Below are 27,274 nucleotides of genomic sequence, written 5' to 3'. Positions count from 1 at the left end.
TTTTTTAGAGTTTATTAATCTGAACATTGGACTATACATTTTGCACAGAGATGTTGCACATTATTCTGCACTGAAATAACTACAGAATATTAAGATTTAACTAACATGCTGTAGGAAATGTTGACCCACACTGAGTAGTACTTCCATTACATAAAGCACATTTTTGAGCTTCGCTGTAAGTAGATCAGGACCGGGTAGGTATCAGGTATTAGATGCATGTAAAAGAATATGTGAATCCTGTGTTGTTGTGAAGTATTATCAGCAACAGATACTTTTCTAACATCCATCCATCCATCCATCCATCCATCCATCCACCCATCCATCCATCCATCCATCCATCCGTCCATCCATCCATCCATCCATCCATCCATCCATCCATCCATCCATCCATGTGACTCATCAGAGTTCCATTGCCCCGGGACACAGAAAGCAGACCCACATCCGGGTTCTGGGTGGAGCCAGCTGCAGCTTCTGCCCCACTGGAGGCGTGAGCTCCAGCTCGGTGAGCTCGTTGTGATTTGTTTTTTTTTTTAGCCTCCAGCTCCACTGGACCGTCGGAGAGGCCTTTTGTTTCTAGGAAGGTGTGACCAAAAGCAGAACCAGGACTATCCGAACACATTCCATCTCCCTCCGTCCACAGCAGGTCCAAAGACAGCAGGTGAGACCAAGCAGGAAGTGTCGGTGCTCTCAGGCCGAGCTGTTAGCTCGGGGTCCGGCGGCACGTCGGCCGCACAAGGCAGAACGACACAAAACATTTGATAAGGTTTTAGGATGGTAAACCGGCCCCGACAGGTTCTCATTGTGCTAATACCAGTTCTGAAGGTAGGTGCTCCCGATGAAATACTTTTTATTCGTCCCAGCAGCAGTACAGGAGTAAACGTAACGTTAGCTTTAGCTGAGGCTGGTGAGGAGATGTAGCGTCACTGACACTGACCCCAGACCGGCCGACACGATCCCCCGTGGACACGGAGTGGAAGCCTCTAAGTTAGGAGCACATTTGTTTCAGTCTCGGCACTGAAACTGTTAAGAAGTTATGAATATGTTACTTCTCTGTGTTTTGATTACAGCTGAATAGTTATTTGTAATGATGGATTTATTTATCTAACACTCTTATGTTACCAGTGCGAGCTGCTTTTGTAATCACTCACAAGAGTCATGGTGATATTATTCTTTTTTAGTTGTCAAAAGTCTTTCATTAACGTGGTTCGTCACTGAGTGTTTGTCCCCTGTTTGGTCACAAGTGTCAACCATTTCGTGATTACTTCTATAAGACTTTATAAAAAACAAATTAATCATAAATGTAGTAAGATATTATAATGTATGGCGGGATACATTCTTTATTTGTGAATGTATGGGGTTCGGTTTCAAGGACAGTTAAGAGTTTTTAAGAGATGTTTCTGTCTGCTCGAAATAATCAGCTTTCATTTTAATCCGCAACAAATAACTGTGGAGCATAAATTAGTCGTGTGGATATTTATGTCTAGTTTGAAGGAGATTTGCCCAGTTTTAGAGAAATATAATTCTCTACCATGATCAAATTTAGGAGGTGGATTTCGGGAATGGAATCCGTCCCTCAGGGTTTGAGCAGACCAAAACTTTCTGCTTCTCAGACACCAAGACAGCAGGTTTCTTTATTCCAGAAACGGCACAAGGTAAAAGTGTCAGATTTCAGCAAATCACCAGTTAATTAAACAGAAAGAATGATGAATTATGAACTCCGCAGAGGGTTCATTCAATGGCATCAGTTCTTTCCAAGATAAAGTCTAATCTTCAAACAGAAAAAAAATCCAAATGATGCTTACATTCTTTCTAGGAGGCTCTTTTCACCTAAATCATTCCTCCTGCTACGGAGGAGACTGACCCTGGCATGTTCTGACCATCTACTGGTTGGTTTCTTCTCTCTGGTCTAAACACTAAATACACATTCGAAACTTAAATGTTATCACACAGACCATGATTGTGTAAGGAAAAGAACTTGCAGTGTTAAACACATGAGGATATTGTGGAACTGTAAGTTTAAGTGATCTGACTGCATTATATTAGCTTAACAGTGAATTGTACCTTTGAACCACAGTAATGCTGTATATAAAATGTTGATGATATTGACTATGTCATAAAGACAAAGAGCTTTATTTGTCATTATACACAGGGATGGTACAATGAAATTGAAAGGCCAGGTGGAAAGTCGGTCTAGAGCTGCTGCGCCGCCACTATTGGCCAACATGACCTAATATTCCTTAAATGCATGTTTTTCCTGATAAATGGGGGGAAACCGGAGAACCCGGAGAACACCCATTCAGACACGGAGAGAACATGCAAACTCTTCACAGAAAGGCCATGTTGGAAATGATGGGGTTTGACCCCTGACCTTCTTGCTGTGAGGCAGCAGTGCTAACCACTACTCCACCGTGCCGCCAATGTGAACGACTGAGTAAATATCTTAACAGTCTGTCCAGCAACTAATTCTGTGAGTTATTTCTTTCTCTCTGTCTTTCCCTCTCTCTCTTTGTCTCTATGTCTATATATATATATATATATATATATATATATATATATATATAATATAATATAAAGAGAGAAAGAGATACACATTATTTTTTAACAACCTCTGTGAATTGCATCTAACCACTCTTTCCCTGGTGAAGTACATCCATGGTCAATATTAGTTTGTTCTTTTTTCTTAAATACCATTTTTTCTGTACAGATTGGAGCAGGAAGAATTATACATTTCTTTTAGGTGTGACGTTTCAACAACAACTCATTTACCCTCGCTTATCTGCAAAGTCTGTGACACATAAATCTACTTGGTCATGTTTGTCTCCAAACGGTAAAATAAGAAGTTGTCACTGAGTTCTTGTTTGAATTTCATTAACAATATCACACTAGGAGCAGTTTACTGTAACAGATGGTCACCAGACAGAGAACAGACACACACTGATTCATGCGGCACTCCTGTCTGAGATGACCTAAGATGTTGTACGGGTGGGTGGGGGGAGAAAGGAGAGTCAGGAGTGTTGGAGTAGTTAAAGGAGAGGTAGTCAGAGGAGGGCGAGTCTGGGCTTGATTGGAAAGTCAGCCAACAAAATTGAGGGGTGAGAAAGGATGTGAGACTTGGGGGAATGGAGATGAAATTAAGGTGGAGAGTAGCCAGTGTTCTGGTCTGGAGTGTGTAAATCTTTACAATCACAAAACAGAGAATTAGGTTTGGGTTCAATGCTTTGAAAATATTGGACATCAGTTACTGTTTGGATGATGCCCAGTTCATTTCTTATATTTTGTTTTTTTAAACAAACAACCTGAGTGACACTGTTTCAGGATACTTTCCGTCTGAATACCTTGAGCAATTATTTTTCAGTCATGCTGCCTCTTTCTAAGTCAAACTTTTGAAAGAAGACATTTTTGCCTCTAGAAAGGTCAGATGCTGGTAGAAGGCAGCAGGGAGCAGGAGGTTAAACCCACCAGCCTTTAGTCGACCCTCAGCTCAGTGCTTAGTCATGGATCACTATGCCTGCACACATGACTCATCTCTGATCCTGCCAACATGACCTGTTTAATGTTTACACCTCCTGGAAAAGCCCTGCAAAATGTTATTTGTTCAAGGAACCTGACAAAGAAACACTGGCTTTTATTATAAGTAGTTGGTCATAATTTCATGCCAGGTGCCTGCCGGCTTTGAACGCTTAACTTGTTTATGTTGGGAGTTCTTTTAAATGACAATCAAATCATCATTCAACTCTGAACTACAGCAATTGTAACTTCATCTGTAACTGCCTTAATGGTATTTTCATCTGCGTAACATGTGGGTTAGGTTTATGTATTTGGGTTCTCTGGTGTGTGTGTGTGTGTGTGTCTGTGTGTGTGTGTGTGTGTGTGTGTGAGAGAGAGAGTCGTGTTGGTTTGTGATGATTTTATAAATATGTGTATGGTTATTCTGTTTGAAAAATAGTCAAACAATATTGGCTCTGTACTGCAACCCATGTGTTATATTTGTTAAATACACTTCAAACTATACTTGATGCAAAAGTTTTTAAAAGTAACCACTTGACGCTTTGTATTTACTGACGCATGTTCTTGTGACAAAAGTCAAAGCTGCAGTTCTAGAAGTTGAATGTTGTGGTAACGGAACCGTACTTGCGTCCTGTTGTATGTTATTATCATCTTTTAAAATCTGTTGTTTTTTGCAGCATGGGGGTCTATGAGGAGAAGAACGAGACATGTGGAACCATCTGCCTGAAATACCTCCTGTTTACTTTCAACTTTCTCTTCTGGGTGAGTTTCTCTTCTTGCGTTGTCAAACCTTTAGATGTTTAAATTCTAAAGAGTTTGTGTTGATCTTCTAGCACTTGCATACTTTGGCAAGGTATTTTCCAAGATTAAGGTATGTCTAAATTATATATGATCTTGGTGTCTAAGTGTTGTATAACTGATGTTCTTTTGTGTGGTGGTTTCATTGTAATTACTTTGAAAAGCATTAAACGCACTGCCACATAGTTCATGTTGGTAAAAAAAAACCCTAGGTAAATCAAATGTGTTGTGTTTTGAAGAGAAAACAAGAACGCGTAAGCATTGCTCAGTTAACAGACTTTCAACTAGTTCAACCTTCACCATCAGGTATTCTTGTAGGTTTTCCTGAAACAGTTTAACTGCACTTCATTTACAAGTTTTACCTCCAAATAAGGCGTTGCAGAAAGTCGAGAAAAAAACCTCCAATTCTTCTTTCTCATCTCTTGTATTTCCTTTTATTCAGGTGTAGTGCTATTGGGGAGACCTCCAACCTAATAAAAGTGTTACGTAATAATTTGATTGAACAGAGCTGCTGCAATCAGCCCTGGGAATGTCTGATTCAGCTGCAACCAGCTATTAATGCGGTTTGGTGCTTTAATAGATTTACTGCTACTGGATTTGGGCTCCTTTTGGTTTATGTTAAATTGTGTTTGCAGATCTGACATACTTTATTATAAGAAATGTTGAAATAGAAATTTAGGAGAGGGACCAATACTTTTTGTCGTCATAAGAATGTCATAAATTAGAGGATGGCAAACCACTGATTTGATATAAGATAGAAGCAAACCTTTATAAAAAGTGAATAGGAAAGACTCACAGAAACTCTTGTCTGAACTCTTCAACAAGGCGCTTTTGTACAAAAAGCAGATAAATAAATGCCAGCTGCTATTCGAGGCCTTTAAGTTAAAGCCAAGATGTCTACTTTTCAGAAGACAGAAGATGCATTCAAAGCTTGATCCCTCAGAAGTTTCCAGTGTCAAAAATGGGGTGTTTCACCAGTGAAAGAAGTGATTTCATTGTGTGGATGTGCTTGTGATGCATTTAATATCAGTGCTGCAGCCTCCCTGTCTCATCCTTACCCACTGAGAGCTGTGTCCATTCATGATGTTGATATGTCTAGCAAACTGCTAAGCCCTCACTGTTCTGTCTCTACAATCCCAGACTTGAGTGTTTTAATGTCAATGTTTCAGGATTGAATCAAATTTTTTGACAAATCTTGACTTCATATTTTCCAAACACTTCCAGCAATCACAGCAATTACAATTATTTCAGGTCTGATTTTAAGACAATTAAATAATTGTACTACAATACTGCAAAGGTTTTTGCTGAATGTCTGTTTGTTAACTACGCAGACCTCGAGGGTCAAAGTGAACCTTAATGAAATGAAGGGTTTCATTGATGTTACAGCAGGAAGAGATTGAATTCTGTCTGTCCCGTCTCTCGTTACCTGTTTTGGGACATGACCTGTTACTTCAATGGGGATGTTTTTGTCACGAACATTCAGATCTTTTCACACATAATATTAGACTACTTGGTAAAGGATCTAGTGTGGCCATGTTGACTTTAGGTTCACCAACTTACAGAGATCTCAATTCAGCTTTTAGAAAACGGCATACATTACCGCAAAATTATCAAGAGCCCCTTGAAATAAAATACGTCAGCTTGAAAAGTAATAAAAAAGAATGTATTGATTTATTAGATTTTGGTATACCATTTGAAGATTGGGTTTACATGATAAATCTCTTCACATTAAATACCGTAGTATAATCTGATTCCTTTTAATTGCTGACATTTTGAACTTCAGTAGCATCACTTTTATTTGTTTGATTGGAGTAAACTATGGAAAATCTGAACAGCCATTAGACTCCTGAAGCATATCTCCCATGTTTATGAATGACAAGCAAACCTTTAAAACTCTCCGAAAGTTAGTCAACCAAGGACTAACTTTGAACTGTTCACCGCTGTACTTCAGCTGTTGTTGTTGCACCAACGAGATTCATTACTAACTTAAAATGCAGAAAAATGAAATATATGTGCATTCATATCTGTATGAAAACAAAAAAGTATCACCTAGCCAGTTTTCAGTAGTTGTTTTTTGTTTTAACTAATTTCAGTTTTGTTTCCTTTTGGTATTATTTTAACATTATGGACCAAAATCAGGTGTCAGGCCTCCTCCAAAATTATTTCCTAGGAAAAGGACACCCACACACACTTGGTGTTCACGGTTCACTTTTGCAGAGTACTGTATTTCTACAAACATTGTTGTTTACACCTCTTTCTCCCACAAGAGGACGCCAAAGGCTTAAGTTCACTTATGCTTTTTTTTTTTTTATTGACCCGGAAAATGGACGTCACTTCTTGTGGCTCATCCAGTGTTTTGAGCAGATAAAGTAACAGTAAGCAACATGTTCAACACGTGGAATGATGACTGCCAACAATCAACCCATACCGTTTAAAGTTTGATTTGTAGCTATGGGATCCTTCTATGCTACGAAGATGTTTGTACATTTGTGAAATGAAATGATAAGTTAAAACAGATTGTTGGTTTTTATGTGCCATATTTAGTATTCAGTTTTTTTTCTTTCAGTCTGTAATAAATTGAAAGGATCTCAAAGGGATACAGATGTATTGATCAATCAGCTCGTGACAGGGTTTATACATAGTTTTTGAGTTTATTATTTATGAAAACACAGATGTTGAGCCATTGAGTTAATATACATCTTTTCCACTATGAACTGTAATAGAGATGAGAATTCAAACAAAACACTGATGAACACAGAGTGTTGTAACTCCAGCTAATTGCAGCTGCTATTTAGAATTGATACTGTGGTTCCTTTTAAGCTCAGCCAGTCAGTTCAGTGGATTGCTTTGGCATTTAGACAGATTCCACAGCATCTGTCATCCTGTTGAAATTGCATTAATGTAATTTCTGTCATCCTCCTGAGATGTTTTGCCATGACTGTTATTTGATGCATTGTCTTTAAATCATGCTGTGTACTTTCTTTTTTTATCTGGTGATTTAGACTTCCTCCTTAGTAATTCCACATATTTTAAATTATATCATGATTTTACATGGTTAAATGAAATGTTTTTTAAAAATGTCTACAATTAACAAACTGTTGTGCCGAGTGTAAAACTGCAGCTATTGAGTAATTTATCAATTGATCCATCTGATCTGATCTGATTTTCCTGATAATAAGGATAAAGGAAACAAAATCTTCCGTTTCTGTTTCTCAAATCTCACTTCACTACATCATTTATCACATTTTTTTTGTCCAAGTTAGGGTCTAAAAACAAAGAATGACTGACTTCAGCAGTCCTACTCAGCTCATTCACGATTTCCGTGCAACATAGGGCGATTTATTTTAGATTAGAGCGTCTCATGTGGCAGCGCTTTTTATCCAGTCACAGTTAACCATGAAAATTCTCGTCCTTCATCACTTTGAAGTCGACTTAGGCGATGAATAATTGAAACCTCTTTGTCACTCAGTCTCACTGGCTTAGATTAGATTCTTATCATGTGCTCTTCTTCCAGTTGGCAGGAGGCGTCGTGATGGCAGTGGGTGTCTGGACTTTGGTTGAGAAGAACGACTACATCAGCCTTCTCTCTTCCAAGACCTATGCTGCCTCCGCCTACATACTGGTCGTGGCTGGAGCCATTGTCATGGTAACTGGCGTGCTGGGCTGCTGTGCCACCTTCAAGGAGCAGAGGAGGCTACTGCGAGTGGTAAGAGTTGACGTCAGGATAAAGAGAAAATAGGTGTAGCATTCAGCACATGTGTGTTTAGGTGAGAAAAATGCGTTATACATATTAAAGTTATGAAAATAAAGTGATATACTGTATGTACATAGTCTACACACAGCTGGTTAGTGCTTTCATTTGCCAGCAACCTCCATATCTCAGATGACGTTGTCTTCAGTTTAAGTTCATTAAAGACTCTTGAAGATTTGAAAAAAAAAAAATTAAAATCAATAAATCAATCAACTTTTATTTATATAGCGCTTAATCACATCTAAAGACTTGTCAAAGCGCTTTACAGATAGTGCCCTCACAAAGCCCTCCAGAGCAAGCATAAGTGACATTGCCGGGGAAAAACTCCCTCATTGAGTAAGAAACTCCGGGCAGGACCCAGGCTCTGGAGGGCGGTCATCCGCCTTGACCTGTTGGTTGGGAAAGAGAAATACATTGGGGACAGAGGTAGGTCAAGTAAAAGAGACAGAGAGAGAGCGTGGCAGATAGGCCAGTTTGAGTTAAATGTCCATAGTGAGCTGTCGCTGAATTGGGGGCGGGATTTCCAGGCCTTTTGATATCCTGTCTTCCATCCGCTGTCCCCACCTGTGGAACAGAGGCACAAATACATCGACAGTATTGTGCAGACAAAGAGTGTGATTTTATAGTAGTAATCAAAAATAATTGCTGATTAGTACAAAGTGGGTGGCATGGGTACTTTCATATTATGAAATGTTAAATAAAATAAATAGCTGTGGAACATTATTTTGATGTTCTCTTCTCTATGATATCAAAAAGATTTTTGATGTGGACAAACCTTTTCCCGGTGCAACAATGAAAAAACCAGCAGCATAAAATATTAAAAATGACTTCTTTGATTGGTGGGAATGTTAAAAATATATACAGTGGTACCTCTACTTACGAAATTAATTGGTTCTGGAAGAACTTTTGTAAGTAGAGACACGTTTTCCATGCAAATGCCCTAATCTGTTCCAAGCCTCGCAGAATTCAGACATAAATGTTTTATAAAGCATAAAAATGTATCCAAACTTGTAACAAATACATGTTACAATTAGATTATTACACAATAATTGAGAGTTGTGCATAATGTAAAAAACAAAGAATAAAGAATAAAAATGATGGTCATTTACCTTTTAACTTCCGTCCTCATTGTTTTTTGCCCCCTTTGGTTCATGCGCTCATGCCTCACCATGCTGAACAACAGAGTGAATTCCATTCCTCCTTTTGAATTTCTCCAACCACCCACGTGATGCCTTAAACTTCCTTTTGTTTTAACGTGCCGATTGTAGATGCATTACGGTCATATTTTTTGGCGAGATCAATCAAACGCATCCCTTTTTCATGCTTTTCTATTATCTCTTGCTTTGTTTGTGGGGTAGCAAGGTAAAGTAATTTGTTTCCAGTGTGTGACCTGCTGAGAGTAAAGGTCAGGAGCCAGAACCACAGAAAGGCCAGATCATCTCCAGCATCAGCAAATAGTCTGCAGTATCAGCTGCAAAGCCTGAATAAACTGGCTGTAGGTGATTAAATGGAGGACCCTGTCAGATCCTCTTCTTAGTGACTCTGGTATTCGTGTTATTTGTGTTGGTTCGAGACACACAAGGAAGACAAGGAGAAAGGGGGAGGCCCTGCCACGGGAACAGGCGGATAGTGTGCGTCCACAAACACAGCATCTTTGTTTTGTGAGACAATAAGAGCAGACTCAGGGAGCAGAGGATGGAACCATCTCCTTCAAATAATAGAGCCAAATGGAAAGAGTCCTGACAAACACTGGAGCCACCTTTGGAGAAACTGACCTCATGCTGTTGGACCAGAGTGGGCTGCTGGCTCCTCTCTGCTTTTCTCTCGATTTCTCTCCTTTCACTTTCCTTGTTTTTTCCAAGATATTCCCTTGCTTGCTCGTGGATTAGGAGTAGGGTGACTCCCTAAACACTGATCAAGCTGTAACGAGGTAACGCTGAAATACAATGTCCCAAGATTGTGTTACTAGACTGTCCCACCTAGAGTTTGGAGAAAATGTAATTCAGTGTACCTTCCAGCTGTATAGAAGGTCTGTGAACAAACATCCTCCTTGTTGCTCCCTTATAAAATAAAAAAAACACAGAAACCTCAGATCAGATCAGGCATCTCCTGACAGACAGACTAGCTGTAGTAGAGCTATGTATAGCTCTGCTCCTCAGAAACAGCAGTTCATACAACATGATCAGAAAATGGAGTGTGTGATGAAAGACAAGTATGTGTGTGATGTAGGCGCAGTATTCTACTTTATTTTACTATTGCTTTATTTAGCCTGGAAGATCCCATTAAGATACAGCGTCTGTTCATCCATGCAGATTAGGTGTGTGTCATCCCAGCTTCTTTGTATGCACCTTTTTTTTATGATTGACCCTAGTTGGAAAGGAAAGAGGCACATGGATGAGCACAACAGTTCAGAACCACGTATAGTACATGAGGAGAGAATGTAATTTTTTTGTGGTCTGTAAGTTGTCTGTATTTATTGTGGCACAATGCATTCCGTATTTTCTTGTTCTTTGCACACTAGTGGTCCAGTTTCAAAAATCTCATTTTTTTCTATAGCATGTACAGTCAGGTTTTATGACCACAATCGCTTTCTCGTTAAATACCTTTTGTGAATGATTTTTTTAATCACAATACTTCATTACAATCCAGCAGGGGTATCTATGTTGCTGGGCTGAAATATCATGCATCTTTTATCTGTTATGATGTTTTGAAAACATTTCTCTCTCTATCCCATTCTTGTGAGAGTGAAATTCCAGAGTGCCTTGAAGGAATTTCTTCATATTTGGAACAAACTAAACTCAAAATGAACTGATTGGAATTTGGTTATTCAATGTCAAAGTCACTGTGACCTCACCAAACATGGCACAAGAATGCAAACTGTATTACTGTAATTACTGTATGTCAAGCATTTCTCACTAATGTCAAAGGCTAAATTCTGAAGGAATGACTTAATCCAAAAGGTCAAAGGTCAGCTTCCCTGAAATCTACTGTTCTGTAACTGTCCTTTCATTCACTTCTGTAACTTGAAGGAATATTATGAGTGATTCACGTTTATTCAGATATTGAATTGATGATGCTAATCTTCGGTTCCCACTAACGGGTGTTAATTTGCTATGCATCACTACATTTTAGCTCAGAGCACAGGTGAAGGTGGAACTTAACAGGTATGTCTGGTTTTAAAGGTGGTCTTTGTGATAATCTTCACGTTTTGTGTGGAATTTGTGCAAACATTCCACCTTCATTGCTTGTGTGCCTGTTTTTTAATGCATGGTGTATCCTGAAGAGTTGAAATCACAGCAAAGAATCACAGAGAAGGAATGAAGTCAGGAGGGAGGGAGGATTGCGGGAGACTGCCAAAGATGGAGAACCAAATGGACTCTGTGTGTGTGTGTGTGTGTCACATCAAAAGAAGCAAATTCATGGAACACAGGAGCATCGAGATTTTGCTATAAAACAAATCAAATTTATTGTCATTTCTTTAGACATCCTCCAACTCAATTAGATGCCAATAGGATGAGAATTTATTTTAGATTTTTGTGTTTTAGTCTTAGAGATTTTATAAAGTGTTGAGGGACATACGTGTTACATACAGTTAAAACTGTCATCTACTTGATCGATGTGACAAAAGTGAATTGAGGTGATCACTCAGCTCCCCAAATAACTGATGATATGGGGCATTCACTTTGCTAAGACTCATTTTTTCTGGAGGTACGGGTTGATAGATTGTTCATCAAGCTGAAGTCCAAAGTTCCAGTTGATTTAGCTGCATTGAGAGCAGACTCCACCTCGTAGCCAAATAGTTGCAGATGACTCCTTTCGAAATCAGTACGTGTCCTGCCATCATGTAACTGATTATAGTCACCTTCAGTGTGACTCTGCACTCCCGCTCTGTAATTGGAAAGACAGCAGTCCTCTCTCGAAGTCTGAAATAGAAACACAATCAGACCTAGAGCTGCATACAAATGTGTCAGTCCTCTCTGCAGTTAAAGGGGTCCTATTAGGAAAAACATTTTTTTACAGGTATACATATACATAGTGGTCCTCCCTAACTCTACCAACTCCCAGAATCTGGAACACTTCCTGCATCAATAAATATATTTTGGAACTTTTGGCTGGACAGCTTTGTAATGATTCGTATGATCACAGCACCCGTCTTGACGTAACAACGGGAGTGATTGACATATCATAAACAATGTTGATTGATTGACATGTCCACTCCTGGATAAGGGCGTGGTCATCCCCAAGGTGGAGTTTGTGTTAAGGCAAAGGGAGCTGTGTGCGGTAACGACCTGGCTAAGAGCTAGACACTGAAAGTTCCTCACAAGCTGTGGAAGTCAGCTAGTATTTGGCTAACTTGTTAGCTCAGCTTCAGTCAGGTGTGTTTATGTGTGTGTGTGTGTGTGTGTGTGTCTGTGTAATATGTGTGTGTCTGCCTAAGGCGTATCTTCAGCGTCATAGTGAACACATAAACCAGTTTCATAGCAGATGAAGACGCTACTAGATCAGAACTGCTGTCTGGTTTTTAATGATTGAAACCAGCTTTAGCTCTTTTAAGTGATCGGAGAGCTGCTTGTATCCAAAGCGACGACACCACTCAACAAACAACTTCAACCTTCATTTACAGCCTAATAAATATTTTATCGACCAGTCTCAGTTCGATCAGCCATCTTGTGTTTACACAAAGAGCCACGAGTCACGTTCAGCTGACTGAGAAAGCAGCTCCATGCTCACCGCAGAAAAATTAAGTTATACTATTGCAGATGTGCTCAGGGTGAGTGGAGGGGGGGGGGGGGTGCAGTTTGATGGAGCCACCTCATCCACTCCGGTTAGAGAGAGGCGCCACACAGGGAAGTTTAGATATTGTAGTTTAATTATACATTACGCAGCTTTACAGAACGACTCACTTCGGACAGGTAAATAGCCTCCATACATATAGTGTTCCAATTGCTAACTCTCGCTAACTAGCGCTAATGGCGCTGGACCTCTCCGCCAGGACCCGGCGATGCACCTGGGCTCCCCTAAAAGGTACCTGACTACAATGGAACGTCACAATGACGTTGCAATAACCTAACATTCATTCATCTTCTTTCGCTTTATCTGCCGTAGCGGAACAAAATAGAAAAACATAACCATCATTCATCAGGAATTTACAACAGCCACCCCCTGAATGGCATGGCTATTCTGCAACATAGCAAATTCCTTAACAGTCTTCAAGGACTGGCTCAGCGGTCCTTAGAATCAGCGTCCTCATCTGGAACAGCTGGCAACTGGATGAGGCGTGCTACTGGCCTCAGGTACGTGTGGTCCCCCACTCGAACCTCAGCTGATCGGATGTAACCATCGACGCTGGCGTTCAACTTGACCACCTTTCCAATAGGCCAATGAGCACGTGGCAGCTGAGGATCTATGATCATCACGACCGTATTTTGGAGGAGATTGTGCATCATTGCCACTTCTGGCGAACTTGAAGCGTTGGCAAGTAGTTCCTGAGCAATTGCACCCAGAAGTGGTCCACGATCATTTGACATTTGACATTTGACACCTCCTCTTGCTAAGGGGATATGGAGCGTAGAACACCTGTGTCAGTGAGGCATCCCGCCGCCCCATCAACAGCATGTTTGGGGTCACAGGATCTGGGTCAGCAATGTCTGAGGACATGTATCCAAGAGATTTAGCATTGAGAATGCCCTCCACCTCAAGACTGTTAACAGGACTTCTTTGTGGAGGGATTGAGAGCCGATAACCTGCAGAGCTTTCTTGACTGATAGTACTTCACGCTCCCATGCACCGCCAAAGTGTGGTGCTGCTGGTGGGTTGAACTTGAGTGTGATGCATTGCTTGACCAGATTTTCCTGTATCTGTGGCTCCATTGCAGCAAATGCTTCTTTTAGTTCTCTCTCTGCACCTCTGAAGTTTGTCCCCTGGTCAGACAGAATTTCTGCATGGGTGCCTCTGTGGGTGATAAAACGTCTCAAGGCCAAGAGAAAGGCATCTGCATCAAGGCTTGTCAGCAGATCAAGATGGACACAGCGAGTGGTGAGACATTTAAATAGGTTTCCCAAACGTTTCTCAGTGCGGCGTCCAACCTTGATGGTATATGGCCTGAAGCAGTCTACTCCTGTTGAGAAGAACGAGGGCTTAAGGGGTCGTAGACGGGCAGGAGGTAGGTTTGCCATCAGTGGAACGTCTGGCTTCCCTCTCCATTTCCTGCATTCAGTACTGATGGTTTGATGACGCTTGATCATCTGCCTCCCACGGAGGACCCAGTATGGGCGCCTGATTTCAGCGAAGACCCTATCAGGGCCTGGGTGGAGTAGAAGTGCATCCACATCCTGAATGAGGATTCTTGTCACTGCATGGTGAGGGTGGAGGACTCAAGGTGACGAGGGCATCCACCGATACAGATAAGACCCGTCGTAGGGTCCATCTCTGGTGAAAGTGGCTAAGTCTACTGCCTGGGGGTACTGGTTTACCAGCCTTGAGACACTTGACCTCCTCTGGAAAGCAATCCGCTTGGCTGACCTTTAGTAAGAACATTTCTGCACCATGAAGGTCAAGTTGAGGTAGGGGGTAGGCAGCCGCTGTATCATGAAGGAACTGCTGGGTGGCCTTTACCAGATTGGTCCAGTTAACGAACTGTGTGGCATCTGGTGATTGGCTTGCAGGACTTGTGTGTGTGAGGCCACAGAATATGGATTGTTTGAGGTTGGGATCGTCATCTCGCTCTGTGGAGACCAAACGTGATGGCAATCTGTCAGGTGTGTCATAAAGGAATGGTGGACCTTGGATCCACCGACTTGGAGCTGCCAGCTGAGCCAAAGTCTTGCCCCGAGTGAGATCATCGGCCGGATTGTTGGCTGTGTCTACATACCGTGTGCTGAGCTGTCAGGTCTTGAATTTATGAGACTCTGGTTCCGACGAAGACCTTTACCTGCAGGATTCGGATGTCAACCAAGTCAGGACTGTAGTGGAGTCAGTCCAGAGAAAGGTTTGTGTGATGGTCTCGGTGAATGAGGGAGGAAAGCTGGACTCCTGTAAGGGCTGCACAGAGCTCTAAACACGGCATTGGCTGTTGCCCCTTAGGGGCTACTCTGGATCTTGCCATGACGAATGAGACATGGATCATGTTATTTCTCTTGGTCGTGAGGTATACCACTGAACCATAGGCTTGTTCAGAGGCCTCACAAAAAACATGCAGGGTGTAGTCTGTGGCTTCAGTGGCATAGGTTTGTGGTATGGAGATGTTTACCAGCTCAGGAAGCTCCCTCTCCCAGTTGGACCAGGCCTCAAGGATGTCAGGAGGGAGGTTTGGGTCATCCCAGCTTCTTTTCTTGGCCCAAAGTTTCTGGACCAAAACCTTAGCCTGTGTTGTGTAGGGAATAATTATGCCAAGGGGATTGTATTGCTGGGCTAGCACTTTGTACACTTGGCGCATGGTGGGGGGCTCTCTCTTGGTTGGCTTGAATCTGTAGCCAAGTCGATCAGTGGGACAGTGCCACCGTAGGCCTAAAGTCGGCTCCTGAGGGTCAGTGCTCTTCTCGGTTAGCTATGATGCATCGTTCTCTGATCTGCCTGAAGAGGGCAGATGGGAGACAACAGAGGAGAGGTTGCTCGCCCACTGCCGGATTTCTAATCCTCCCTTGGCTGAACGCTGACATATCTTGTCCACAAGGGACTTAGCAGACTGTGGTGTTGGCAGACTCTGGAGACAATTGTCGACATAGAATGACTGTTCAGTGGACTGGAACACATCCTCATTTCCCTCTGGAAGTTCTTTGGCATGTCTCTGCTGTGCAAATGTTGCACAACATGGACTGCTGGTTGTGCCAAATGGCAAAACTTGCCATTGGTAGATGTCAGGTTGCTCCTCCTTTCGCAGGTTTCTCCAAAAAAACCTCAGCAGTGGACGATCCTTATGTAGGAGATGATCTTGATGAAACATTGCACCAATGTCTCCACTGACAGCAACAGCATAATGCTGGAATCTTAGGAGGACCCCAACAAGTGAGGGTCCAAGACCAGATGATCTTTACCATTATAATGGACGAGGTGATGGGGAATGACCTATGATTCGTTGGAATTAGCAGCTTCCTCTGCTTTGAGTTTAGTAACACAACCTCCATCAATGAACTTAAGTATTTCTGCTTCATAGATCTTAGCTCTGGCTGGGTCTTTTACTAATCTTCGCTCGGTGCTGCTAAGTGTTGGTGTGACTGCGTCAGCTGTGGCTTTTAGTTGTGGAGTGCCTTTGACACTGAGCAAAGGAGTGGCATATCGAAGTATGTTGCCAACTTTCACTTCCTTGATGCGTGTTTCCAGGATGCTCACAGCCTCTTGGTCCAAACAGGATCTCACTACTTGCTGTTCACTTCGAAATGGAAGAACATCAAGCTGCCAAAGACGTTCAATGTTTTGGTAGAGATCTTCGGGCCCTGGCCTGAGAGTAGTGACGTAGCATGAGGTAGTTCGAGAGGCAAGACCATCCAGGCCCTGAAGCACCCAGCCAAGTGCTGTGTGAATGGCTGCTGGTCCACCTCTGGTGACAAACCTGACAGGCTCTCGGGCTGTGATCAGATGTGTGCAATCTGCACCGATTAGCAGCAGTGGCTGCACCTTACTGAAGTTCTGTAGATGGAGACCCGTCAGGTGGCGGTAACGTCTTTGGAGCGCTGTCACGGGATAGGATTGTTCTGACAGGGTTAGCTGACGAGCTGTAAAGGCACCCTTAACCAACCAGATGTCGTTCTGAGGGCTTTGTGAGTGGGGCTACATGGAAGTCAACTGATGCACCAGTTAGCTGTGTTGTGTCTTGGCAAACTGTTCCCAGAGAAAGGGACTCGACATTACCCGTTAGTGTCGAGCAGCAGCAGGCAGGATTATTGTGCGCTCAGCCCGTCGTCAAGGATTGCATAAGCCTCTGTACATAAAGCGTTCTGATCGCTAACTCTCGCTAACTACCGCTGATGGTGGTGGACCTCTCCGCCAGAACCTGGGCTCCCCTAAAAGGTGCCTGACTACAATGGAACGTCACAATAACGTTGCAATAACGTAACATAAAATAGAAAATAGAAAAACATAAACATCACGATGATGTATCAAAACATCAGGAATTTACAACATATACTGTATCATGAAAAGCAAGTGTGAAAAATGAGAAAAATAAGAAGGATAACAAAGTTACTAAAAGTTTAAAACAGCTTTAGACTGGGGGTCATCAACATGTGGCTCCAGAACCGCATGCAGCTCTTTAGCTCCTCCCTCGCGGCTCCCTGGAGAGTAATCACAAGATAAAAAAAATACTTAAAGAAAAAAATAGACAGATATTCTACTCATAGCTACACATCTTTACAAAGAAAACTTATAAAACATTTTTAGTGACATTTTTTCTTGAATATGATTACAATAGGCCTACATATCAACATTTCTATCAAAGCATTGTGTCATAGCCTGCGACACACTTAAATGTGTTTGTAATACTACAAGTTATTAAATACCAGAAAACTGAACTGTTCCCTGTGTGGCGCCTGTTCTCTGACCAGATTTTCTGCTGTGGTTAAGGTGGTTCCAACAAACAAACACAGTCCCCCCGACTATATCTCCAATAGATGGTGATTACACGAAGGATTCATCCATTAAAAAATGAAAACAAACAGATTATTTAAAAAAAATAAAGACATGCTTCTTTCCACAAAGACAGTAAAGGAAAGGACACGTAACATCACCAATCAGCAAATCAATGACATTAATTCAACTCCAGCATACTCAATTAAACGTGATGAGTTGTGTGATGTGATCGATAGTGAACAGACAGTGCTGTTGTGCAGGTATGTAAACTCCGATGAGCCACAAGAAGAAACAATCAAATTAATAGCACTGCTTGTTTAGAACACGTTACCTAAACATGCTCTTGAATTATTACACAGCATCCTGTGTAGAACGTTTATGGTCTCTTAAATAGAAATGCATTACAATAAGTTATTCAATGTATATTTTTGTCAGTGACGTTGGCAATGCAGTATTAATGTAAAGAGGTATTGCAATCCTCCATCACGGACAAATTACTATTTAAAATGAAACCTGTGGCAGTGGCCTTTCAGAGTGTTGCATCTTTTGGACTCTTATCAAGTGAAAATGTACTTTTTAAATGATACTTTAATATGCCAACAGAAAAGCCTATTCCATTCATCGTCTCAGCAGAGGGCAAGATCCCATATACAGTATTGTACCACTGAGCCTCCCTGCACCCCCTGGAGGGTAAATTTGAGGAACTATATGATCCTTGTAATGACTCCAAATGCAGATATTAATTGCTTTATAAGACTTTCATTAAATTGTTCAATGAAATTAATCAATCTGATTTGAGCTTTCTGTCGCCAATTGAAAAATGCATTTGAGGCCGTTTTAAAACTTTCTTGATTACATCCCGCGAAGCGCTGACGGATTTTGATTGTCTGTGTTTTGTGTGTTCGTCCATCCGTCCGTCCACCAGATATCTTCACAACCATTGCAGATAGACAGATGTAACAAAAACCACATTACTCAAGCGGCAAAGGGGATGAAAATGAGATGATGACCTTGACCTTGAGAAAACTAGGTCAAGGTCACCTTTACCTTTTTAGGTACACATCTCTGAAACCTGATGAGATATAATCACAAAAAAAGAAGCAACATTTTCAGGAAGCCACAGGCACAAAAATGTGTAGGTCAGGGTAAAATGTTGAATTCAGGAGTGTCACTTGATTTTTGCAGTCTCTGACTTGCCTTGTTGTCAAATGTGATGTACCAGTACTGAAAAAACTTAAGGAAAAGTTCATAGAAAAGCATCACTTCTAAGTCACACATCAAAATATATCCACTTTTGTAACTCACCAGGTATAAACATGGAATTTTAAATTTGCAATAGCTGTAAGTTGCAGTATTTTATACATTTAGAAACAAAGTTAAGTTGTGGTTAATTGTTATTCAGTAATTGCTGTTTGTGAGAAGTGAAATTGATACGTGATTGATTCTAATAATCTGACTTTTTGTCCGCTGTATCTGTTGCCTTGCTTTTCTTCAAACTGTCATCACAACATCAAAATGCATCTTAGTCTGCTCAGCATTCGGGTTCAGTGCCACTCAGATCTAATCTCCTCAAGCTATCAAATCAAAGACTGAGTCTACTCTACCGGCTGATTTTCTCCCTCTGATAGCAGCAGGCCTCAGGAATTTGGGTCAAGGTTCTGGTCTGATAATATCTGTTCGTGTCTTTAATTCTGATGAAACTTGGCATGAAAAGCAGACCCTCCCTCCAGCTCATGAGGGCCCGGTCACGAATCAGATGGCAGTGATAAAGTCTGAAAAGCTGACCTCACTTAAAGGCACAGAGTGCGAGATGTGCCACTGTGTCACGACTCAAAATCTATGGCCTTACACAAAACAAACTTGGAGACAAAGAGTGAACATCAGAAAGCTCAATCACTGGAGCTCAATTTGTCTAGCTCTGGTTTTTCTTTGCTGTGAGGCCTCCGTTTCTGGTCTACACCTAGAACATGGACAGTGTAGGAGTCAGACATTAGGCCTGTTGTAAAATCCACCTCTTCTAAAGCATTAGCGGCTGAACCTGGTGGTCCAGCCGTTACATCATGTGTATATTGATATGTGAAATTGAAATCCTTGACTGGACAAAAACATGACTCCAGGTGAATGTGTTTCTCTTAATATATCTGGTGTTCCTGAAGTTGCTTCACCACATTTCAGAATTTGATTTGCGCGTTTTGTGTTAAAATTTCAAGAAATTAAAAAAAACAAAAGATCTTGTACTGGCTGAAGGTTTTTGTTACATGCCAGGAGCTCCTTTCCTTTCACTGAACTGTTGTATGAACTGAGAGATCTTGGTGGCATTTATTTGTCATATCAACCCAACAGACTGACCAGACATTTCTAGTATTACTGTTTGAACTATCAACAATTTGTAAGCCACCTATTTGGTTACATTTCTGTCTTCTGACTGTTTTTTCTCTGTTTCCTCCTCAGTACTTTGTCTTGCTGCTGTGTATCTTCCTGTTGGAGATCCTGGCTGGTGTCTTGGCTTATATCTACTATCAGCAGGTAATCCCCTTGGGCATATAGAATGGAAAGGTACATAACCATACTTTTATAGTACATCCTGGGATTATAAGGTAAGTTGTTCATATAGAATTGTTCAAGAGTCACGAAGGTAAACAACAAATGTTTGCTAAATTACAGTGTTTAATGTCACAGAATTTAAAAAAGGAATATATCATTTCATGTTAAAACTTCATGTCTGTGTGTTGAAGTCATTTGATAGTAGAAAATCCCCCAGAGCATGCTTGGCACATACGTATGCCTCTATCTAAGCATGCATTCACCAACATGGTAATAAAACACAAATTACTATTTTCAGTTGACATGTGCTGTGGAGAAAAGTTAACCATAGCAGACAGCATGACGAATGAGATTGCTCTGAGGACATTTTAGATGGCCTATTAAAAATACAAATATTAGGCTGACTGCATTCCGTTTGGTACTTTGTCAAAATGGAATGAAAAATATCTTGAGTAGCACATAAAACGTGACTAAATGTGCTGTCAGAGGAGCAATTTGTTTTTGATTTGGACTTGGCATGCACTACAGTACATACATACATCTGAATACAATATGTTAACTGTCCAAATAGAGAAATAACACAGCTTGGCAGCACAACAAACAAACTGAACTCTGAAACTATGCTATTTTATTTAGGAATGATTTTCCTCATCTCTTGGATTAGGTTTACTGTAAAAATGATGCACATTTTAGCCTAGTGCAGGGTTGGACTGGTGTTAAGTCTGCGACAACTGTCCTTAATGAAGCAAATTTATTCAGCCTTAATTTTTTTATGTTGTGACTGAGATCAGACAAAAGCTTTGCTCATTAAATGAAACTGCTGAACATGACGTCCAATGAACAGAATAGTTTTATCTATAATATTTTGGTAAAGTTTGTACTTTGTCAACCAGTTGTCTACAATTTGTGTATTGATTTAGTGACTTGGTCATGATGATGTCTTGCCATTGTCTTGTCTCAGTTCTGGAAAAAGGGGTTCATGAAAAAAAATTGTTATAGTTTTTACTAACAATAAACACAACTGTTGAATAATTTTACTGCTAGTAATAAAAACAGGAATGTGTCTTTTTCCATGTGTAATATTGGAAAAAGACCCAATATTACACATGGAAAGTGTGACTAACTGCATGGCCTGTAGCTCAGCAGTAGGACTCATCTCAGTCCAGTGGTTCTCTACCTTCATTAAAACCTACTTGGATATAAATTATTTTACACAGTTGGTCTGAACATGATGAGTCACTGATCTCTGTTGCTACTACCTGCTTCCCAAAGCTCAGTCTACTTATTGCTCAATTCACGGCATCTGCTCTTTAGTCTAAGACATCAGACACTGACATAAATGACTCACCATCTCTCATTCACATGTAGCAAGTTGTATTCAGTCCACCAGGTGGAACTGTTGAGTTATTTTCCTTTTCGTCAACTGGTGGTACCAAATGTCTAGTAGACAAACTGCAACCTACACAACAGCAAATGACTGAATTAAGATATACTGAATGATTTTGCTTGATATTTAAAGGGAGATTGCTAAAGTTCAATAAAAAATACACTTCACCATTTCTTTGTATTTTAAAGAAAAAGCAGGTTGTGTGTTTCAGGTGTCCAGCTCAAATATGTGAAATGTAAACATATCAGCATTGCCTCCTTCAGACAATGAAGGCAGTATCTCGTGCATTGTTTCCATTTTGTAGCAGCTTTCAGTCTCATAACCCTCCATTACTTCAGCATAGGGCTTTTGGAGCTTTTGTAGGGAATATTTAATTTTTGGCACCTCAGATCTTTCTGACAGAAAGAAAATCTATAGTCATTGCAAAATTTAAATGTAATTCCTCACCTCACTACCAAATTGTTGTTGCTGCTTGAAGATAGTTGATGTATACTGTACATGAGTTCTGAGCTCATCCACATCCTCATATCCATGATCATGTACCTGTCACCTGCATGAACAAATGTCATCCTTTTAAGTATATCCCTTCGTCTTAATGTATTTTGATGAGAGAGAGAAGAGAAAGAAAGGAGAGTGAGATTGAGTGAGGGAGAAAGACAGACCAAAACAGAGGCTCCAGTCTGGTCTTATGGTGTCTTATGTGGGACGATGGCAGTAGTCCATTCAGGATGTCTAACATCAAACTTACTTTGTGTGATAACAGCGTAACCATTGGTTATTGTGCTGTGGAAAGACTATAGGAAACTGCTGTGCCATCATATTCAGCTAAAGACAGAAACCCTTGTGCTTCAGTAAAAAGACTTAGTGGTAGCGGTTTAGAAACATGGGTTTGTGCTTCATAAATGACGCAGTGACACAGGGATTACTCTCTGTCATCAGTATATGTAGACTGAAGTGTTTTCACTCCATTTTTGGGAACTTGCTCAGATTTTCGTTGCCTTGTTGGAGGTGATACCATTCATGTAGGTAGCTGGTATTTTTACGGAATGGAAAGTACGTTTCCTGTTCTAAACATGACCTGAAATAAATATTGATCTTCAAGAAGCAAAACATTGAAATTGTTCTGCTTCCTATGGAGTCCTTCACTCTTTAAAGTAATGAAGATGACAGTTGTTGGAAGCGGTAGACACAGTTCTGAGTAATATTCTTCAGAAAACACGCTTATTAACACAAAATGTACATTTTTCAAGTTCAAATTCATAAAAAGTGTAAGAAATTTGGAAACGGGTGCAGCCGTAGCTGTCATTGCTTTTTCTGACAGCATTGTCAAAGCAGCAGATGCTGATTCCTTCTTGACCTCTAGATGTCTCATATTTCCACGCCAGTGTCTGTACACACTTACTTACCTACAGACCAAAGCGTAGCTCTGTAGTTGAAGGACTTTATCCAGTCTGTTTTCATCATGATGATGGAACCAATTTTAGTTCTTGTGGGTTGTTATCCCAGATTGTCTGTCTCTAATTATTGTTCTATTCTAAATCCTTGAATTACTGTTTTCATGTTGCTCCTGCAGTATCGCCCAGACTGCCAACAAGTAAAATAAAAGGCTTCCCCTTATCACCACCACCACCACATCCCTTATGTTTTCTCCACCTTTACTTTCCCCTTTGTCTTCACCTCTCATCCCTAATCTCTCTCTACCCTCCCTTCCTCTCCTCATCATTCAGTCCCTTGATATCTCCTTCACGCTTTGATTTACAGTGGTTTCCCAGTTGGCTTGTTGCCATAGTAACTGAGCCCCCAGACCTCCTGCTCTTCCAATGAGTGTTTTCTGCCACTGGTCTAGAGAATAAAAACAGACTTCCTCAGTCTTCACGACAGTTTTGTCTGCCCCTCTGTTTTAAAACTGCTGTTCATCAGAGTCAGCAATGACAACTGAATTATCACATGGCTAAACTTGGTACTGGGATGAAATTTTTGTGTGGGTGCTAGTGTGCATGTTTGTCCTCTTGTCTGAACAGTTGAATGAGGAGCTAAAGCAGAACCTGAGGGAGACCATGACGAAGATGTATCAGCAGAAATCCCATGAGCAAATCACCAAAGCAGTAGACAAGCTGCAGCAGGAGGTAAGTGTCAACATGAAGACATTGATTGGATACAGCTAATAATTTTGCAAGTTGTAGATCAGTTTTGATTTGAACACAAACCCAGAATGATAGTTGATTCAACAGAAGTGTGTTGATTTGATTGAAAAGAGATAATGCATGTTTAGTTTGACTTTATCCGTGCATAAAAGCGGATGATCTTGGGTTCTTGATCTTAAGGTCACCTGGTTACAGCACCTTTGACAAGAAATGAGCTGGTTGGAAATGTTTATGTGCTTCACACATCAAAATGACCAAAGTTTCAGCTCACTGGGTCGCAAAAATTCCTTGGGCCTGATGAAAGCAAATTCATCGATACATGTCACGGGACAATCTTGTTGTGTTTTAGCAAGAAAAATCACTCCATCACTTAGTAGCCATGGATGAGAATTGCATCCACAATTTCAGGCCAGACATGTAAGAAAAAATCAACAGAGACTCTGGCTGCCAAGAAAGACAAATTGGTGATGTTTGCAGTTAGGGTGAAGGCATTGTTTCCTGGGATGCGAAGGGAGTTCTATTTCTAGATGACTTGCTAAAGGATCACATATATTACATCAGTCTCCACTAATTTCTTGAGGTAGCTGCATTAGAAAATGAAGATTTGGTGTGGAAATTGCTCATCTCAGGCTATTGCTGACTGCTACTAGACAGTTTTTTTGGTGATACCACTTCTGTGGAGCCCTTTTTCTTGATGTCTAAGATGCCAACATCAGATATGTGTATTTAGGAAGGTAGCATTCACAGCATGATGAGAAAACCAAAGCTTCCCAGCAGAAATCACACATTCATTTGAGACATGCTGATTGGATGGCGTTTGATAGCTTATCAGTCTGTCAGATTAGAGATTTTGGTTATGAGGGCGAGTCAAAAGAAATCCAATCCAAGTCCCTCTGACTTCAGCTAAGTATGATAGACGTGTGTGCTGTAACTGCTTGTACCAGGGGCACAAGAAGTAATGGATACATCTTTTTTATTACTTGTTTGTTTCACAATGAGACACCTCTTGGCTGTTAAATTTATATTCTTCATTGTTTTCGATCATTTGTTTGAATTTGCTGCTTTGTCACATTTGTCATGTTGTGAAGAATTTGGCTTTTTTGCAGAAAGGTACAGTATATGATATGTCTGCCAGTTCAGTATGAACTGTAGCCAGCTGCCGGTGGACTCATTTTTGAAGAAAAATATAATGAACTCTTTTTAAGATATTTATAGATATTGTGATAATATCTTCAGTAATTAAATATTGTTGATATCATCCATCAACTTAAAATGTTTGATTCTGCATTTTTATGCTTCTCTGAAAGCATCAAAGCTCCCATCATAAGAAGTTGCTTCGTCTCTCCTGTTAGTTTAAGTGCTGCGGCAGCAACAGTTCGTCCGACTGGTCTGAGAGTGTCTGGATTCGCTCCAGAGAGGCAAACGGCAGAATAGTGCCCGACAGCTGCTGCAAGTCTCCCACTGAGCTCTGTGGGCGGAGAGACCACCCATCGAACATCTACAAGGTGGAGGTGAGAGAGAAACTCTAACTGAATACCTGGCATTTGTTTGATGTGAGTCTTGAGCACTTGTCCCAGGTCAGCTGATATAACTCTGTTCTGTCGATCTTAGGGTGGCTGCATCACCAAACTGGAGAATTTCATCCTGGACCATCTAAAGATCATTGGGGCAGTTGGTGTTGGGATAGCTTGTGTACAGGTGAGCTCAGGATGCTACTCTTTCAACATTTTTTTTGCATGTAAATAGTATTAAATGTGTGTTTTGGGGTTCATTGAAGTTTTGCTAAATTTTCCTTCTCGTCTGTTCAACCACCAGATCATAGGGATGGTGTTCACATGCTGCCTATATCGAAGTCTAAAGGCAGAGCCGTACTAAGAAAAGGAGAAGAATATAAGTGTGTGGGTGAAGGAGGGAACTTGATCACAATGTCATACTCAAATAGCCCATAGGCTCTTTTCCTTTGTCCTGCACACAAGGGATGGAAAATCTGGCAAGGGATCAAAATGCACATCAGAGGATCTCATTTTAGTAAATAGAGGGTGGAAAAACACTACAAGTCATCTTGAAGTAATTAGTCACTCAGGTTTCAGTCTCAGCCACACTATCGAAATCATAGAGCTGTGAGAAACACCTCTGAGACAAACTGATGGGAATTTAGGTACAGATTGTGCAAATTAGTGTCAGACAGCCTTGTTGGGACTAATACATTGTAGTTTTCTTCCACTCTGACTTCCTCGATGTTGGGACCATTCTGATTTGTCAATGAGAAATCACGTTTGTGTAAGAATCAGTGGGGAAAAACTGACACTTTGTCATAAATGTTAATCCTGGTTGCAGCAGCTTCCATTCCATGGCATCATGTTTTATAAGCCTACCATAAGAGTGTCTTAAACTTCAACAGCATTTCATTTCCACCCTCACTAGCCTTTCATGTATTTTAAACATATTTTCTTGATAGTGGCATTTTTAAAACTGTTAGCTATATGAAACATTATCGTCTGTAACACTTCAGCGTGTTTCTTCTGAGCAATGAGACATTGATACGTCGGGGTCTTGATCTTTTTTTTTTTTTTTTAATCTTTGCTATCTTAAAGACCAGAGGAGGACCTGCTACCTTCCACAGTGAAGGTTCACAAGGTGGTGTGTTTGTACCTGTGACATTAAACAATTCGACAGCAACATTTTAAACCTGTTTGTTGACTCCGAGGTGTCCGGGCCGACAGTAATGAAGTAAAGTTGTTAATATTTTGATTCTACATACCTGCAATGCCACTGACATCCATTGCTCATAAGAAAACACCTCTTTTTTGTATGAGGGATTCATCCAATGATGCCAAATTTATCCACTCTAACTTTGTGTAAGGACCTACTGTATCTCTACCAGCCTGACGTGATCATCTACTGATGTTAGTCTTAGATTGTTTTCATAAATGAAGATTTTTTTTTAAAATTTACTGTACAATATAAATATATTATTGTATTTAACAGCCACATTGGAAATAATTTTCATTTGCTGTTAATGCCTTTTTTTACTGTGTGCCTTAGAGAAAACACTGAATTAATCTGCTGTATTTCTGTTTGTAATAATTAGTTTAAATAAACTCCCCCAACAGTTAACTTCTGCTGTGTTTGCTTTTTCAGCAAAAGTAAGGTAGCACATATTAACATTAACAAAATATAAGAATAATATCCATAATTAAGTGTGGAAGATTATAATTTTAAAAACAACTTCACAATATAGTAATAACTTTGAAGAGCAGGACTTAAAATGCTGAGCAGCTGTTGATTCAAGTCAACAGATGATCAGACAAAAATATGTGTACAGAAAAATCATGTCCCTGTAGCCAGTGGCCCTTAAACAATTGGTACCAGCTTACAGCTGCATTAGTGTATTAACCCAAAGTCAATTCCCTAATGTTTCTCTTCTGTTTACTGTGGTGATGTAAATTCAAGATGTGAGACACATTAGTGATGGTTAATATTGGCATGTATAGCCTGTGCTATGAGATCTATATGGTCTGTAATGCGAGATGTTTGCTGCTGGGTGCAATGCCAGATCATCAGACCGTCTGTGTTATT

General features: G+C 40.6%; 1 protein-coding gene across 2 annotated transcripts; it reads left to right on the top strand.

The window, feature by feature from the left end:
- Positions 1 to 471: 471 nt before the first annotated feature.
- Positions 472 to 26,812, top strand: LOC137592268 (CD151 antigen-like). Of its 2 annotated transcripts, none has more exons than XM_068310308.1 (8): positions 472 to 658; positions 4,185 to 4,269; positions 7,820 to 8,011; positions 20,072 to 20,146; positions 23,573 to 23,677; positions 25,048 to 25,206; positions 25,307 to 25,393; positions 25,511 to 26,812. In XM_068310308.1, exons 2-8 carry the CDS (start codon positions 4,186 to 4,188, stop codon positions 25,568 to 25,570), a joined length of 762 nt encoding a protein of 253 aa, XP_068166409.1. In that variant the 5' UTR covers positions 472 to 658; position 4,185; the 3' UTR covers positions 25,571 to 26,812. The 2 variants fall into 2 exon arrangements, with proteins under 2 accessions (XP_068166409.1, XP_068166418.1); XM_068310317.1 differs by lacking the exon at positions 472 to 658 and adding an exon at positions 705 to 822.
- Positions 26,813 to 27,274: the final 462 nt, after the last annotated feature.

The sequence above is a fragment of the Antennarius striatus genome, chromosome 1 (assembly GCF_040054535.1).
Source record: "Antennarius striatus isolate MH-2024 chromosome 1, ASM4005453v1, whole genome shotgun sequence".
In the NCBI taxonomy this organism is placed as follows: domain Eukaryota; kingdom Metazoa; phylum Chordata; class Actinopteri; order Lophiiformes; family Antennariidae; genus Antennarius; species Antennarius striatus.
This window is presented reverse-complemented; position numbering and strand designations above follow the sequence as displayed.

Coding starts and splice junctions, on each gene's coding strand:
- LOC137592268 (XM_068310308.1), top strand. CDS start 4,186: ATGGGGGTCTATGAGGAGAAGAACGAGACATGTGGAACCATCTGCCTG. Junction 8,012..20,071: donor AGAGGAGGCTACTGCGAGTG/GTAAGAGTTGAC, acceptor TTTCCTCCTCAG/TACTTTGTCTTGCTGCTGTG. Junction 23,678..25,047: donor TAGACAAGCTGCAGCAGGAG/GTAAGTGTCAAC, acceptor CTCTCCTGTTAG/TTTAAGTGCTGCGGCAGCAA.